Source organism: Urocitellus parryii, chromosome 8 (assembly GCF_045843805.1).
Source record: "Urocitellus parryii isolate mUroPar1 chromosome 8, mUroPar1.hap1, whole genome shotgun sequence".
Classification (NCBI taxonomy): Eukaryota; Metazoa; Chordata; class Mammalia; order Rodentia; family Sciuridae; genus Urocitellus; species Urocitellus parryii.
Genome location: NC_135538.1, coordinates 127,818,510 through 127,834,993, shown reverse-complemented (window position 1 = coordinate 127,834,993; position 16,484 = coordinate 127,818,510). Strand labels below are relative to the sequence as shown.

General features: G+C 37.4%; 1 protein-coding gene across 1 annotated transcript; it reads left to right on the top strand.

The window, feature by feature from the left end:
• The first annotated feature begins 226 nt into the window (after window positions 1-226).
• Zscan26 (zinc finger and SCAN domain containing 26) lies at window positions 227-16,440 on the top strand. Its single transcript, XM_077801655.1, is given in 3 exon segments — window positions 227-444; window positions 5,366-5,442; window positions 10,543-16,440. Coding segments are annotated over 3 exon segments (1,044 nt in total). The 5' UTR covers window positions 227-379; the 3' UTR covers window positions 11,445-16,440.
• Window positions 16,441-16,484: the final 44 nt, after the last annotated feature.

Genomic DNA, 16,484 nt, shown 5'->3' with positions numbered 1-16,484 from the left:
ATGTTGGCTATTTGTGCTAACATTCAACTGAGCTGGCCCGTTGCAAGACTAAAATAAGTTCGCGCTTTAAAATGAAAACAGGTACAGCAAAAACAGAATATCAACATAAGCTCACATTCCACTCTCCTCTTTGATGAGCAGGGTTGCTTTAAAATCTCTCTAGCGAGGCGGACGCAGGACACCACAGAGTCAAGGTCCTCCAACGATCCTAGAGTGGAGAGGAAAGTGCTCCTGGGAGCGAGAGCTGACACTCTGAAAAGCTTAGAAACGTTTTCCAGAGCTTTTGGCTACCTCTGTGGGCCCTTGGTCGGTGAGTGGTGATTGGGCTCGGGTTAGGGCAGAATTGTGGCATGGAGGTTTTAAGAATGGCCAACTGTAGATGGATGCAAAGAAGCCTTCCCCAATCGAGTTGCTGAGAATTGGAAGCTGGATACGTGGCGGCAGGTATCAACACTGAGGCCTATGAGAGGACTTGTTAACCATCATAACCGTCTGTATATTTTTCTTGCATTGAGCGCAATTTTAGATAAGTAGTAAAGGAGGGCCTCACTTGGAAGATAATCTTTGAGCAGAAATCTGAGAAGGAACAGCAAGCTCAAAGGCCTAAAGCTGGAACTTGTTTGACATATTTGGGGAATAACAGGGAAACCAGAACGGTTGGAGCACAGTGAATAAGGATGACATTTATAGGAATGATGGATTAGGTAGAGGAGGGTGTGGAAAAAATGGGCATCGAATATATAAAAAATTTGGTCTTTTCTTGTTGATTTTGGAGATAAAGCAGAGGAAAAATGTGAATTATTATTGTGTGTGTGTGTGTGTGTGTGTGTGTGTGTGTGTAGGGGGTGGTTAAGTACCCAAAACAATCTGACATGTTTTAAAGCTTCTCTAGTTGGGAACTCATGATGAGAATAGATTGTGGATGGGCAAGAGTATAATCAGGAAACAACATTTAGGAGTATTAAAAAAAAAAAAACTTGCAAATATGTCAAGTTTTTCATTAAAAAAAAAAAACTTGCAAATAATTCAAGTGGGAGATAAAGATAGTTTTGGACCAGTATTGTGGTAGATGTTGTTAATAGTGGTCAGATTATTTGTCTGCTTTGAAAGTAAAGTCAGTAATATTTGCTACTGGATCAAATGTAGGGTATAAATATAAGAGAAGGCAAAGATAAGCCAAGGTTGTTGTACTGTGGATGCAAGGGAAATTAGAGGAAATCTGAGGTTCAGCTTTGGGACCTTATGTAAATTCTTCACCTCTTCATGTCTCAGTTTCCTCCTCTATACAGCGAGGTTAAAGTTGGCTATGGCCACTCAAGCCTGTAATCCCAGCAGTTCTATAGGTCAAGGCAGAAGGATTTTGAGATCAGCCTCAGCAAGACTTAGTCTCAAAATAAATAAAATAAAAAGAGCTAGAGATATAGCTCAGTGGTGGAGTGCCCTTGGGTTCAATACCCAATACCAAAAGAGGGTGAGGGAAGAGAGCGAAGAAGTTACTTTTTATAAGTTTGTCTGAGGATTAAGTGAATCAATAAATAGGAAGCAGATAGAATAGCTATATAGGCTAGGCAGTAGGAGTAGGATATATAAGGACCCAGGAGCAAGAAAGAGTATTGCAAGCCTGAAGAACTAAGAGTAATTCATAAGCAAAGTAGGTCATAAGAAAAGTTAAAGCACATTAAATATTTTGAACTTGCTCTTAAGAGTAATGATGAGCCATTAGATGTAACAGACATAGACACAATACAGACACAATATTTCATATCCTTCTTAGAAAGATCACTGATGGCAATGTAGAAAATAGATTGGTGTAGCAGAAAGACTAGTTGTAGTAGTCTGAGTAAGAGAAGGTGGTGGCAAAGGGGGATAGTGAGAAGGGGTTGGATTTGAGGGATATCTAAGCAATAGAATCAGTGAAACTTAATCAGATACATGAACTATAAAAGGAGGAGAGAGTAGCCAGTTTTCTGACACAAATAGCTAGGTAGATGGAACTCTCCCCCAAAACAGGTTGTTAATTACTGATTATGTATTATGCTAATATATTTAATTAATCATAAAAATCAACCATATCATACACAATATACCTGTATTGGTCAGGGCTTTCTAGAGAAACAGAACTAATATCTATATTGAACAATCAGTAGATAGATATATAGAAATAGAGTTGTTATAGTTGGGTGTAGTGGTACATGACTGTAAATCAGCTGTTCAGGAGACTGAGGCAAGAAGATCTCAAGTTCAAGACCAGCCTGAGCAACTTACTGAAACCTGCCTCAGAATAAAAAGGGGAATAGGGATGTAGCTCAGTGGTAGAGTACCAAATATCTGGGCATCCTGTGGCTCAGAGTCGACCCAAAATTAACTATTATAATACCAAACTCATATTTTCTGGCTAATAATAATCATTTTTCATTATTTTCTCATTTAACCTGAAATCTCTGTGAATTAGATATCATCTTCATTTTACAAATAAGTTAACTAAGTCTCTAGGAAGATAAGGGGACATGGCTTGTAAGTGACAGGGCTGAATTAGAAGGCATAAGACATAGGCATAAGACATAGTTTGTTTTTTTTATCTTTTCCTTTTTGGGGGAGGGGTGGTAGTTCTGGGAATTGAACCCAGGGGTACTTTACCACGAACATACATCCCTAGTCCATTTAATTTTTTGTTTTGATATAGAGTTTCACTTAGTTGCTGAGGGTCTTGCTAAATTCTTGAATTTGCCATCCTCCTGTCTCAGCCTCCTGAGTTGCTGGAATTACAGGCATGCCCCACTGCGTCCAGTGGCATAGGTTCTTGCTATCAGACCATATCTACAGAAATAGACCTTATTGTCCTACTAGATACTCTTTATTTTCACTTTTCTTCTTACATATAAATGTTTCCTAGGGTTCCAGCTCCCCATAATCTTTCTGTAGCCATTATAACTACTGTGCTGAAGGCCAACAACTCTATGTTGACTTCTCTCTGTCTAAAAACCCTTTCCTTGTTTTCTTATCTAACTTTCACTCATCTCCATGAAGCCTTTTCTGACCTGTTACTGAGATTTAACAGGTACTTTACCATTTTTCTCTTCTAGCATCCTATGCTTGCCTTCATCAAGACACTTAATCCACTGAACTATAATTGCTTCTTTATAGTAAACAGTTAATAACAGTTAAGATTTATTGAACCAGGTGCAATGGCACATGCCTATAATTATATCTACTTGGTATGCTAAAGTAGGATCACAATTTCATGGCCAACCGCATCCATTTAGCAAGATCCTGTCTCAAAAATTAAAAAGTGCTAGGGATGTAGCTCAGTGGAAGAATGACCCTGGGTTCAATCCTCAGTACTGGGAGAAAAAAAAAAAAATATATATATATATATATATATATATATATATATATATTGAGAAATAGAGAACAGGGCTGGGGATAAAGCTCAATGGTAGAACACTTGCCTAGCATGCAAAAGGCCCTGGGTTCAATCTTCAATACCACAAAAAGAAAAGAAACAGAGCAGTAGAGGTTCAAGGAGTTGTCCTTTATTTCTTCAGCACTTAAGAGACTGGCACATAACAAGCCATCAGTAATGATTTATGAATATTCTGACACTGGATTTAATGAACATATAACAAGTAATATTTATTTATTTATTTACTTTAAAATATTTTTTAGTTGTAGACGGACACACTACCTTTGTTTATTTATTTTTATGTGGTGCTGAGGATCGAACCCAGTCCCTCACGTGTGTGAGGCAAGCACTCTACCACTGAGCTACAGCCCCAATCCCTACTTATTTTTTCTGTATCTTTTATCAAGCCCATTTTTTTACTTGTTATTTTGAGACAAGATCTTGCTAAGTTGCGGAGGGCCCCACCAAATTGCTGAGAGTGTCCTTGAACTTTCAGTCTTCTACCTTGGACTTCCAAGTCATTGGGATTACAGAGCCACCACACTTGGCTCTCTCTCATCATTTTGAGAATTTTCAAATCCTTCAGAAATACTGAAAGAATAATACATGTAATGTCTTTGTGTACCAGCAGTTGTCAATTTCCTATTACATTTGTGTGTTCTTACTCTTTACACACACACATTTGAAAGTTTCAGCATTCACTTTCTGCTAATAAGACTATTGTTTTTTGTGACCATGAACTGTCATACCAGCTAAGAAAGTTCTGTGTCAGGGGTTAATAACCATTATCTAGCTGGGGATGTAGCTCAACAGTAGAGCACTTACCTACCATGTGCTAGGGCCTGACTTTGATCCCTTTGATCCCCAGCACTTGCAAATAAATAAATAAAAATTGGGCATAACCATTGTTTATAAAGGATTAGATAGTAAACATTTTCAGCTTTACAGGTGATACCCTTTGTGGCAGCTGCTCAACTCTGCCATTGTATTGGGAAAGCAGATGTAAACAATATCTAAACAAATGGATGTAGCAGTATTATAATAAAGGAATCCAAAATAAGGTAATAAGGTCCAGGCTTTACTTGGTTTTCTGGGCTATAGTTTGCCTACCCCATTCTAATCTTTCATTCACATTTGGACTTCTGAATTTTTCTTTTTTTTTTTTTAGAGAGAGAGAGAGAGAGAATTTTTTTAATATTTATTTTTTAGTTATCGGCGGACACAACATCTTTGTATGTGGTGCTGAGAATCGAACCCGGGCCGCACACATGCCAGGCGAGCGCGCTACCGCTTGAGCCACATCCCCAGCCCAGACTTCTGAATTTTTCAAAAAAAAATTTGTAGCTTTTTAAAATTATTATTTCACACATTGCATTTAGTGCTCTCCTTAATGTAGAATAACCTCCCAATACCTTCCTTTTATTTTTGATCCCATGCCTGTTATAAATGAGCTGCAGTCTGGATTTATCTCGAAGTGTTCATTATTAGATTCATGGTAAACATTTTTAGTAGAAATGCTGTATAGATGATAAAGCACTATTGTTGTTGCTAAGTTTGATCATTAGGTAAATTTGTGACTGCCAAATATCTCCATTTTCTCCTTTGTAACTATACTTAGTTACATTGGTTTGGGTTTTTTTTTTTTTTTTTTTTTTTTTTTGAGACTGAGAATGTCTATTGTCACACTCCTTTCACCCAGTGGTTTTAGTAGTCCTTGACTGAATAATTCATTTTGAGGGCTGCAAAAATGGTGATTTTCAAATCTATTATTTCTGCCATGTTAGATGGCAATCTTCTCTAAAACAATGTTTTCTCATTTTATTTATGTGCTTAGGAATGGTTACTTTAGGAAAAAAAACCAAATAAATAGTAGAAAGCTTATAAATCCAAGAAGAATTGCTATTGTTATTATTGTTACTACTAACATTACTACTTCTGTGATTCTTGTTATTATATTCTTAGGAGTACTCCTGAGAATACAGTCAAAAGAAAGTTCTCCAAAACAGAGCAGTCTGAAATTGGGGATGGCAACTGCATTGGTGAGTGCTCATTCCATTTCTCCTCTGAATCTGAAGAAGAAGAAACTTTGGGTAATGAAGGAGGATTGATATGTTACCAGAGTCCTAGATTCTCTGGGCCCCAGTAGACCAGATGCAGATACCCAGTGTCTCAAGAATACAATCAAAGAGAAAAACTGGTGATGAAGCAAGAAAGAAACTTATTAATCAGTATGGTTACACTGAGAAAAAACAAGCAGATGAGCATCCTAAACCTTGTCTTCTGGGTTCTGACAAGAGCTTCAGGAATATATAGGAGAAAGACAAAAAGTGGTAGCAAGAAGTCTTAATCAAAGTGTAGTCTGGTTGACCATTATATCAGATCTGGTTCTTCGAGGTCCTGCTGGCTCTAGGGAAATAGTTATTACTTGAGGAGGCAATTTGGTTTCCATGATGACACAATTGTTCCCATGTAGTGGAGCATCCTTGATTCCATCATGGGGTGATCTGCCTGCAGATCCTAAAATTCTTGAAAATATCTTAAGGCTTGAAAGGTTGAAATAAGAGAGGTTGAGTAAATGTAGAGTTAATGAATATTACATTACCAATATTTAAAAAGACACTTCTTATTAACATGTCTATATGCAGAGTTGAGCAGAAATCTGACCTAAAGTTTAAGGTAGCAAAGGAAATAGCTGTAGGAGCAAGTGAAGAGTCAATACTTTTAGCAAAAGCAGCCTTTAAGTCCCTGTTACAAGTACTCTACTTGAAAACAAGGATTCAAGCTGTAAGGAAATAGGAAAGGCCTTGGACAGAGCCATTTACAAATAATTCAGACAGTTGTGCAATGAAGAAATCACAGAACTTGAGAGACTTTGAGCCATCTCTGCAAGATCTGCCAATAGTGGCTGAGCCTGAGACGAAGAAGAGACCCTGGAGCTGCTGGTGCTCCAGCAATTCCCAGCCATCCTGCTCAAGGAGTCCCAGGACTGAGTGCAGGACCATTGCCCAGAGAGTAGGGAGGACTTGGTTGTTGTACTGGAGCATTTGTAGCAGGAGTATGGAGAAACAGGACAAGAGGAGATAGAAATCAGATGTGCTCTTTTGCAGGAAAACAAGAATTAAGCCTCTCCCCAGACAGCTGGGCGTGAGCACAGTTCAGTTTCTTTCCTGTCTGGGTATTCATCTTTATAGGTCTTAACATCAGCCTTACTTGATCCCTACTGGAAGGAAACTGAATGTGCTCTAGATTTCCCTCCCATTTTCTTTGCCACTTTGGGGTTTCTTTTTTCTATCTTTGAAGTGTTTTTGCAACAAGTTTCCTAAATCTACATGTACTTAATTATCTCTACATGTACCTAATTATCTGTAAAACCCAAACCAGGCAAAGAAATAAAAAATGTTTGTGGAAGAAGCAGCCCCTCTGAAAAGAGGGCAAGAACGGCTGGTCCTATCCAAGTGTGACATTCAAAAACCTGAGAAAGAGAAGGGTAAGAACTAAATTGCATGTTTTTGCTTATGAGGTGAGAGAGGCTGTGTACTTCCCTTTGAGGCCCTACGAGCAACGTTGGTGTTTTGTTTGTTTTTGTTTAAAACCTTTATTTTATTTATTTATTTATTTTTATGTGGTGCTTAGGATCGAACCCATTGCCTCTCATGTGCTAGGTGAGCGCTCTTCTGATGAGCCACAACCCCAGCCCCAACCTTGGTGTTTTGTGTTTTGTTTTTGAGTTAGATTTATTGAGGTATAACTTACATCAGTAGAATTCATTGTAACTCTACCAATCAGTGAGTTTTCACAAACATGAGAAAAGTATAGTCTTCTAATCAGCACCACAATCAAGATATAAAAAATACGCATCACTCTAGGCATTTTAGTTGAATAAAACACCCCAAAAGGTGAATCTGGACCTTTATCTTGCTCTTCTTCCCTTTTACTATAGGAATGAATTTTAAAAGTAGTACAGTTTTCCACTGAAGGCAGAGAATCTCGGCCACATGTTTCATTACTTTTTTTCTCCCTTTCTTTTGCTACTATTTGAGGATTGATCCCAGGGATGTTCTACCACTGAGCTACATCCCCAGGGTTTTTTTTTTTTTTTTTTTTTTTTTTTTTGAGACAGTTGTTGAGGATCTTGCTAAATTTCTGAGGGTGGCTTCAAATTTGCAATCCTCCTTCCTCAGCCTCCTTTGTTTCTGGGATTATAGGCTTGCACCACTACACCCAACTCATTTTTTCTTATCTCCTTCAAATTATTGTAAATAGCAACTGTCTTTTTTTTAATACTTTTTTACTGTCAATGGACCTTTATTTTATTTTTTTTATATGCAGTGCTGAGAATCGAACCCAGTGCCTCATACATGCTAGGCAAGTGCTCTAACCCCAGCCCAAATAGCAATTATCTTTTATTTCTTAATGTCACCTGGATTTTTCTATTCTACTCTTAATTTCTTTGTTACTAAAATCCCTCTTTTTCTGTTTCTTACATTTTTCTTTTCTTCTTTTTAGTCTGATATAATCCCTGCTTCTTTCTCTCTCTGTTCCTCCCTTCCATTGAAACTACCTTCTGCTCATACTTTATTATTTGAATACAAATTCATTAATGTTTCTCTTTTCCTTAAAACCTTTGTCTGTATATATGGTACTTAGAATTGAACCAGGGGTACTCTACCAGTGAGCTATATCCCCAAACCTTTTTATTTTTTATTTTGAGACAGTGTCTTGCTAAGTTACTCAGGCTGGTCTCAAACTTGCAGTCCTCCCACCTTAGCCTCCCAAATTGCTGGGATTACCATTGTGTGCCACCATGCCTGGCTTAAAAACCTTTTAATAAGCTGAATAATATAATTTTTCTATAAAATTTTATAATAAAAAATTAAAATAAGATAAAAATCACTACCTTAACTCCCAGTTTCATTAACAAAGGCCTCACATGGCCTGTTATCAGTCTTATGTTCACTAGAATAACCAGTTTGTCCCAGTTTTTTTGCGACTTTTAGTGACAGTTACACATCCTAAGAAATCCCTCAGTCCTAAATTGGGACAATTAGTTGCCTTTTGTCCCACCTACTCATATTGTATTTTTCTATCATGCCAGGCAATGTTCCATTTCCTACTTTCTCCTTTCGGTTTCTCTCTTTTGAACCTTTTTTGCCTTGTTTCTTTTATCTGGAACAATTTTTTTCCTGCTCTCCCTGACTACTTCCTACTCATCCTTCAAGATATATCTTAGATATCACTTCCCCAAGTCTGGGTTAGTTATGCTTCCAGAGCAGCAAGGTTTCTCATGTCGTAGAATAGATGATATTCCATTATAGTTTCTGGTCTACTTCTTTTTTTTTTTTCTTGCCAGACTAAAAGGGCAGGGACTTTATTTGTGGTATTTTGTTTTGTTTGTTTTGTTTTTCTTTGAGTCACCATCCTTGAGTAGACACTCAATAAATGTCTATTGCTGAATGACTGATTTTCTTTCTTTCTTTCTTTTTAATTTTTTTTTTTTTAGTTGTAGATGGACACAATACCTTTTTTTTTTTTTTTTAATGTGGTACTGAAGATTGAACCCAGTGCCTCATGCGTGCTAGGCAGGCACTCTAACACTGAGCTATAGCCCCAGCTTGGCTGATTTTATTTCTAAAGTCATCCTTTACTTATTGCCCACTAGACTTTTCAGTTTGAGTCTGCTTCAAATCCCTTTCTTCTGAGAGTCTCCTGAGTAAATTAGCTGAAAGAAAGGGGCCTACCATTTTCTGAATGACTTTGAAGAAATGATAAACAATGACAGGTATATATTTTAAAACAAAAAGTGAATGTAATGATAATAAATTCCTGAGAATGTTCCTTACCCTCTGGATCTGTTGAAATGTTATTTTATATTCAAAGTTCCGGTTATTTTTTGTTTTAATCCCCCTCCTTCCTTTTAGTTATACATATCATGTTATTGTTGAAAAAGAATCTCTTCTGTTTCCTTCCCTTCCTTCTCTTAGTCTTTCACTTCTTCATCCTGTGTAGATTACTTCATTCTATTAAAAAGAGCTTTAATCCACAGTGTAGTCCATTATTTATTATATTATTTAATATCTCTACTCCTCACATGTGACTACTTTCTCTGATGCCTTCTTACTAATCCTTTCATGTTCACTTTTACTTTTGGCTCCCATCTCTTCTCTACTTGTTAATATCTGCTGCCTTTCATTTGATCACACTGATTAACCTTCAGGTGTTTTTTAGAGCCGCTTAGGGTCTCACTCTTCTATTTTGTCTATCCATTACCCCATTCTTACTTTGCGTGTCTATTCATATTTCAGGCCTTAAAAGCCATTTTCCTGTCCGTCATCCTTCACATCCTTCTGCCTGTGTGTTTGAACATAGGTTTTCTTTCATCTTCACATAATTTCACCCTTACGACTCAAATCTATATTCATAAAACATTTTTCTTAAAAAAAAAAAACCACTTGTTTAGTGTCTGCTATGTACCAGGCACTGTGCTAGTCTCTTGAACTATTGGGGTTGGGGTGGAGGAAATAGTCATATGAAATTATAAAAAGTCATATGAGATATAAAAAGTCTGTTGAACTTATATAAGAAACCAGTTACTGCTGTCCAAGAAGATTAGGATTTTCATGAACACATTGCCCTCAAGTTTTTATGGTTCAATGGTTTTTGATTTATTGATAAGGATACTGAGCCCAGAGGACTTAAATTACTTTATAAAATTGTGTAGCTAGTTGGCATCACATCTACATTTCTTCATTTTCACTTAAAGTGCCATCCCTTTCTTATTGGCCTGAGGAACTGCAATTGAGCTAGTCCCCCCCCCCCATGTAATGAAACATTTTCAAGACTGTACAGTCAAAAACAATTATTTGCTTGTTTTCTAGCTTCTCTGTGTGTGGTGTGTATCACATGATAAAACTTAAACCATTGAAAAGAAGTCATCCTTCACTGCAACCCTCTATCCTTCCCTGAAGATCACTATTAACAATTTCTTATATATCATTCTATGTACTTTATACAAACACAAGCAACCACAGCATTTTTACTTTGCACACATGGCTTGATTTCATTTTTTTTCTCCTAGTTGCAGATTCCTTTTCCCAAGCACCGAAAAACAGGTAATTAGTGATATATATTTAATGTTTCAGGTAAAGAGACAAGGATTAAGAACGGGAATCTTGTTTTAGTGACCAACTCTTGTGGAAAAGTGGAATCATCTAGGAAAATTTCTGAACCTATAGAAGCTCTTTATGAAGACTCTGATTTGGGAAGGGAGCAGGCTAAGCCCAAGGAGAAGACTGACTATAAATGCTGAGAATGTAGGGAGGGAATTATCCAGCATTCAGACCTGATTGAACATGGACTTGTACCCATGGGAGAAAAGCTCAGTGAATCTGAAGGTTGTCAGAGTTCTACTCTTACTGGACATCAGAAAATTCTTTCTAGAGAGAAAGGTCATCAGTGCCATGAATGTGGGAAAGTCTTTCAGAGAAGCTCACATCTTGTCAGACATCAGAAAATTCATCTTGGTGAGAAGCCATATCAGTGCAAAGAGTGTGGAAAAGTCTTCAGCCAGAATGCAGGCCTTTTGGAACATCTCAGAATCCATACTGGAGAGAAACCTTATCTATGTATCCATTGTGGAAAGAACTTTAGGCGTAGCTCTCACCTTAATCGACACCAGAGAATTCATAGTCAGGAGGAACCTTGTGAATGCAAGGAGTGTGGAAAAACATTTAGTCAGGCCTTGCTCCTCACCCACCATCAGAGAATCCACAGTCATTCCAAAAGCCATCAGTGTAATGAGTGTGGGAAAACCTTCAGTTTGACCTCAGACCTTATTCGACATCATAGGATTCACACTGGAGAAAAACCTTTCAAGTGTAATGTGTGCCAGAAAGCATTCCGACTTAACTCACACCTCAATCAGCACATAAGAATCCACAACGAAGAAAAGCCCTATGAGTGTAATGAATGTGGGGAAGCCTTCAGACAGAAGTCAGGTCTCTTTCAGCATCAGAGACATCACCACAAAGGCAAAATGGCTTGATGAGGTGTTCTCTTCCTGTAGAACATCAGAAAGTATACATTGAGAAGCAAACAGCACTTTAGGAAAAGTTATTCTGGCCAACATCAGAATTCTTAGGGATTGTGTTGGAAGCTGTTTGCCTCCATTCTCTGTCCTTTGCTTTCCTTGAAGTTAGTTTTGGAGCCAAATAATTTCACCCTAGACAGTATAGTGAGATCAGAGTTAAATAGCATTCTTTACTATAAGACTTCTCAGAATTTTTAATGTGTTAATGAATTATTATGGATCTCCAAGAAATAGCCTCATGACTAAGTGAGGTCTTTGAAATTATCAGCAAATATAATGTCCACTGATTCATTAGACTTGTGTCAGTCAGGGGCAGGTTGATATTTTTTGCAAATGATATAGCAACAGACTCCTATAAAACTCATGATGTTTGGAAGTATACCACTCTCAAAGTTGTCTTAAAGTATGGGTTAATAGTGAATACTTTTCCCTAACAGGCTCTACCCCTCCCTCCCACTAGCCTTACCTTTATCCCTCCAACTCTACCCCCCATGCACAGAGGAAGCATTTTGGAAAGCAAGGATGATCCTTTCCTGGTTAATAGTAGAACTTGCCTTCAGAATTATGTCATTTCATTTTTACATTTTCCATCCCCACCCCAATATCTCATTAATTCAAGATATTAATCAAAGTTTTACAATCTGTGGAAGAGATATCACATCATTTTGAACTGTACTGAATTAATCCAAATAGCAACTGTCTTACTTGGTAACTCCAGTGCCAGTACAGTAACTACTGCATATATACTATTCAATAAATATCCACCGAAAGATATTAGACTTATTCCCTTTAATATTGATGATGCAGTTTTTAAATGTTGCTTGTTTTGGAATTCTTTGAAAGTCAAATAATAAAATCATCTTGGAGAGAAGATTATGATCTTTATATCATGAATAATGAAGTTTCATGATAATGATAAAGAATCTTAAGCTTAGAGTAGTCCATTCCCAAGCATAATAATAGCATCACTAACCGGTCAGTAGTAGCTGCATAAGGTACTGCTCTTTGGAGAAGCTGTCTTAGTTCACCAGTGTGGGAAAATTAGTGAATCCTCACAATGCAATGTCCACTAATATATCCATTGTGGAAAGAACTTTAGGCTCAGCTCTTATCAGACAATTGTTAACACCAGACAATTCAGTCAAGAGGAACCTTGTGAGTGCAAAGAATATAAAAAAACTTTAGTCGGGTCCTTCTGTTCACTCACTATCAGAGAAGCCAGTCACTCTAAAAGCCATCAGTGTAATTATGGTTAAATCTAGGTTCAGCTAGGCATGGTGGTGCACACCTGTAATCTCAGCCACTCAGGAGGCTGAGGCAGAAGAATTGCAAGTTCAAAGCCAGCCTCAGCAAAAGCAAGGCACTAAGCAATTCAGTGAGACCCTGTCTCTAAATAAAATACAAAATGGGACTGGGGATATGGCTCAATGGTCCAATGCCCCTGAGTTCAATCCCTAGTACCCCCCCCAAAAAAAAACAACAACTAGGTTCGGCTACATAGCTTAAAAACACACACACACACACAACACACACAAATAGTAGTCACAGTAGTGAGTTATTAAAAGTTTTTCTATTTAATAGAGAAGAGTCCAGTATTGAAAAAGTATTTCCACAGTATCACTAGGGTCCTAGATTTCTGCCTTTTGATTCTACCATCCTGATCCATGTCATCAGTATTTAAGGTCCTTGTTTCATCTCTCTGTGGTTGTTCAAGCTCTGGCCATCACATCTAAAATGTGGACAAAAGACAAAAAGAATAAAAAGAGGCTTCTGTCAATTTAGTCAGCTTCCTTTGAACAGTCATTCCCAAAATTGCTTAGCACATATGTCTTGATCAAAACTTTGAGGAAAGAAAGCAGAAAAGGGTATTTTATTCTTTTCTGCAGAGTGCTTACTGAATGTTAGGTTTCTTTCATTAAGAACAAAGGAATGAATGTCAGAATAGGCACTTAGCAGTCTTTGGGCCACTTCCTATTTCTTTCCATTCAATATTACTGAGTGCAAGCTGACCAGAAGCAACAGTTAATACCATTTTCTGGAGTAAGACCAAATAGGGGAAGCAGCTGTAACTTTTTGGAACACAAAAATTTCATGAAAAATCAGTTGTATTTCCCCCAATTACAATTTTTTCTTTGTGATGCTGGGGATTGAACTCAGGGCCTCAGATACTAGGCAAGCCCTCTACATCCTAGTTCCCTAGCTACATCCTTAGTCCCCTCCCCTAATATTTTTAAATGCTATGCTGAGATCAGTAACTAAAAATTTAGCTCCCTGTTATAGTTTAAATCTATTTGATTCTGTTCAGTTAAAGAAGAAAAGTACATAGAGTATTATGAGAAAGCAACTAAGCCAAGCACAATGGCATACAACTGTAATCCCAGCAATTTGGGAGGCTGAGGCAGGAGGATGGCAAGCCAGCCTCAGCAACTTAGGCCCTAACTTAGCAAGACTGTCTCAAAATAAAAAGCAGGGAATATAACTCAGTGGTAAAGTATCCCTGGATTCAATCCCCAGTACCAATAAATAAATAAATAGATAAATAGATAGATAGATAAATAAATATTACTGGGAAGTTTTGACTTTTCTCAATCAGAGCTGTCCCCTGAAAGTCCCCCTCCTCCTTTTATTTTCCTGATTAAAGCTTTGTCTGTATATTTGTGCTTACTTTGACTAATATTCAGTTTGGGCCATCATCAAATCAAAAGTCCCCATCTCCAGTATCATTTCCACCATTATAGTTTCATATAAGTTTATTTAGGTAAGCAGATACATATTCAAGGGAGAATTAGTGACCTATGGGATTAAGCAAGGAATACATATTCAAGGGAGAATGTGGGCCATATCAAGAGTGAGAGATGTGTTTTGGGGGTTCCAAGAGATGTTATTGGTATCCTAGGCCAAAGGGTAGGGGACCTGACTTCAAGGAGTCTCAATAATCCACAGGGTCTGACAAAAGTAAACATGGTTTTACCATATGATTGATTTAGGATAGGAGGAATAAAAAGTAGAAAGGAGACCTACAGGAAGGACAAGGAAATTAAATTTGACTTCAGAAGTTCTACACACTTTTCCAGGTCTGTGTCTCTTCCAGGTCTGTTACTCCCAAATTCCTGTAAATCTACCTCTGCACTGTTAATTAACACCCCAATAAATGGATTAAGCAAAGAAAGATATGATATCATGAGGATCCCAAAATTTGGGGAACTTTACAGTGCTATCTACTGATAAGATAATGAAGATCTTGTTAGTGAGGATCCTGAGATTGAGCAGATCACCAGAAACCATCTTGAGATTGCTGGACTGATTCCTACATAGCTTTCTGATTAAGATAAGATAGATAGATAGTAAAACAAATAGACACTTAAGAAAATGCCCCCCAAAAGAGGCTTCTCCATGAAATTATCCTGTACAAACTTTCCAACCAACTGCTTTGTCCTGGGCTGAGGGTCAGGGGACAGACCTGAGTAAAAGCTACAGATTCAAGAGCTAACCAATCAGTATTTCAGGCTGAACCAATAGCCTTGGCACCTTTCCAATATCCAATTAGCTTGGATATTGATCACTGCTCCTACCCAGTAGCTATATAAACCCTTACAAATCAGTAAACTTAATTGGTAACCTGCTATCAGGTAGCTTCTTGCCCAGCAAGAGAACTCTGCTTCCTTTGTTCTCACTTAAATAAATCATACTCCTTTTAGTCTCATCTTCTGTTTCTGACAATAATCCAGAAAGAAGTCACAGATGGCGGAGACTGCTGTAATACTGAAGCAGAAGAGGCTGAAAATTCCATTAAAAAAAATTTTTAGTTGCATATACACATATGCTGAGGATCAAACCCAGTGTCTCACATGTGCTAGGCAAGCACTGTACCACTGAACTACAACCCCTGAAAATTCATTTCATTCCATACCCATGCCTCCCCAAGTTTCCTTTAAAAGAAGAGCTTGCAACCCCCAAAACATATCTCTCACTCTTGATATGGCCCACATTCTCCCTTGAATATGTATTCCTTGCTTAATCCCATAGGTCACTAATTCTCCCTTGAATATGTAGCTGCTTCCATAAATAAACCTCTGTGCCTCTGACTAGCACATGCTGAAATTCTTTTTCATCATGTATTCCATGAACTCCACTGGTCCTAAGTCACTTCCCCCTTTTTCTTCCGGAACTCCTCAAACACTTCTTTAGATTTATCTCTTCTTCTGTGACATGATCACCCTCCTTGGTGACTCAAAGGAGTTAAAAACTGGTGTCCACACAAAAACCTGCGCACAGAATTGCCAAAACTTAAAAGAAAGCAAGGTGGTTTTCAGTAGGTTAATGGATAATTAAAGGGCCTGTTTTTAAGTGGTATTTTATGTTTTTACTATTGGATTAAACATCCTTTTACATGTTGGTTTGGTAGTGGAGTCTCAGAGGCATGACCCTGAAGATCCAATAAATCTTGAGTTTTCAGTGTACACATAGCTCAGAGACACTGGGTTTGAACATCAGCACCACATAAGTAAATAAAATTAAATAAATAAAATAAAGGTATTGTGTCCATCTACAATTTAAAAAATATATTTTATAAAAAAGATTCTTAAAAAATTAAATAGAGAACTATCAAAAAGTAAATATATATGCCCTTTGATCAGTTTCAATATGTAGTACCACCCAATAAATATGAGTATATATGAGAAAGTAAAGCTATTGAATGACATTCCTTACACCATTGCTTATAAAGAGAAAATTTAACCTACACAGACATCAATAGGGATAAGTTATGGTATACCCATACAACAGAATACCATTAGCTATAATAAGTAGATATGGAAAGATCCCCAAGCTATCTTAGCTGAAAAAGAAAAGGTACAAAATTACATTATGGTATCATAAGTGTTCTAAAAGATATGTGCACATTTTTTCAGTAAACAAAATGTTCGTTGACTGCTACTATATGGTAAGTAGTGTCCTGGGATGATATGTCAAAAAAATAAATAAATAAAGATAGAT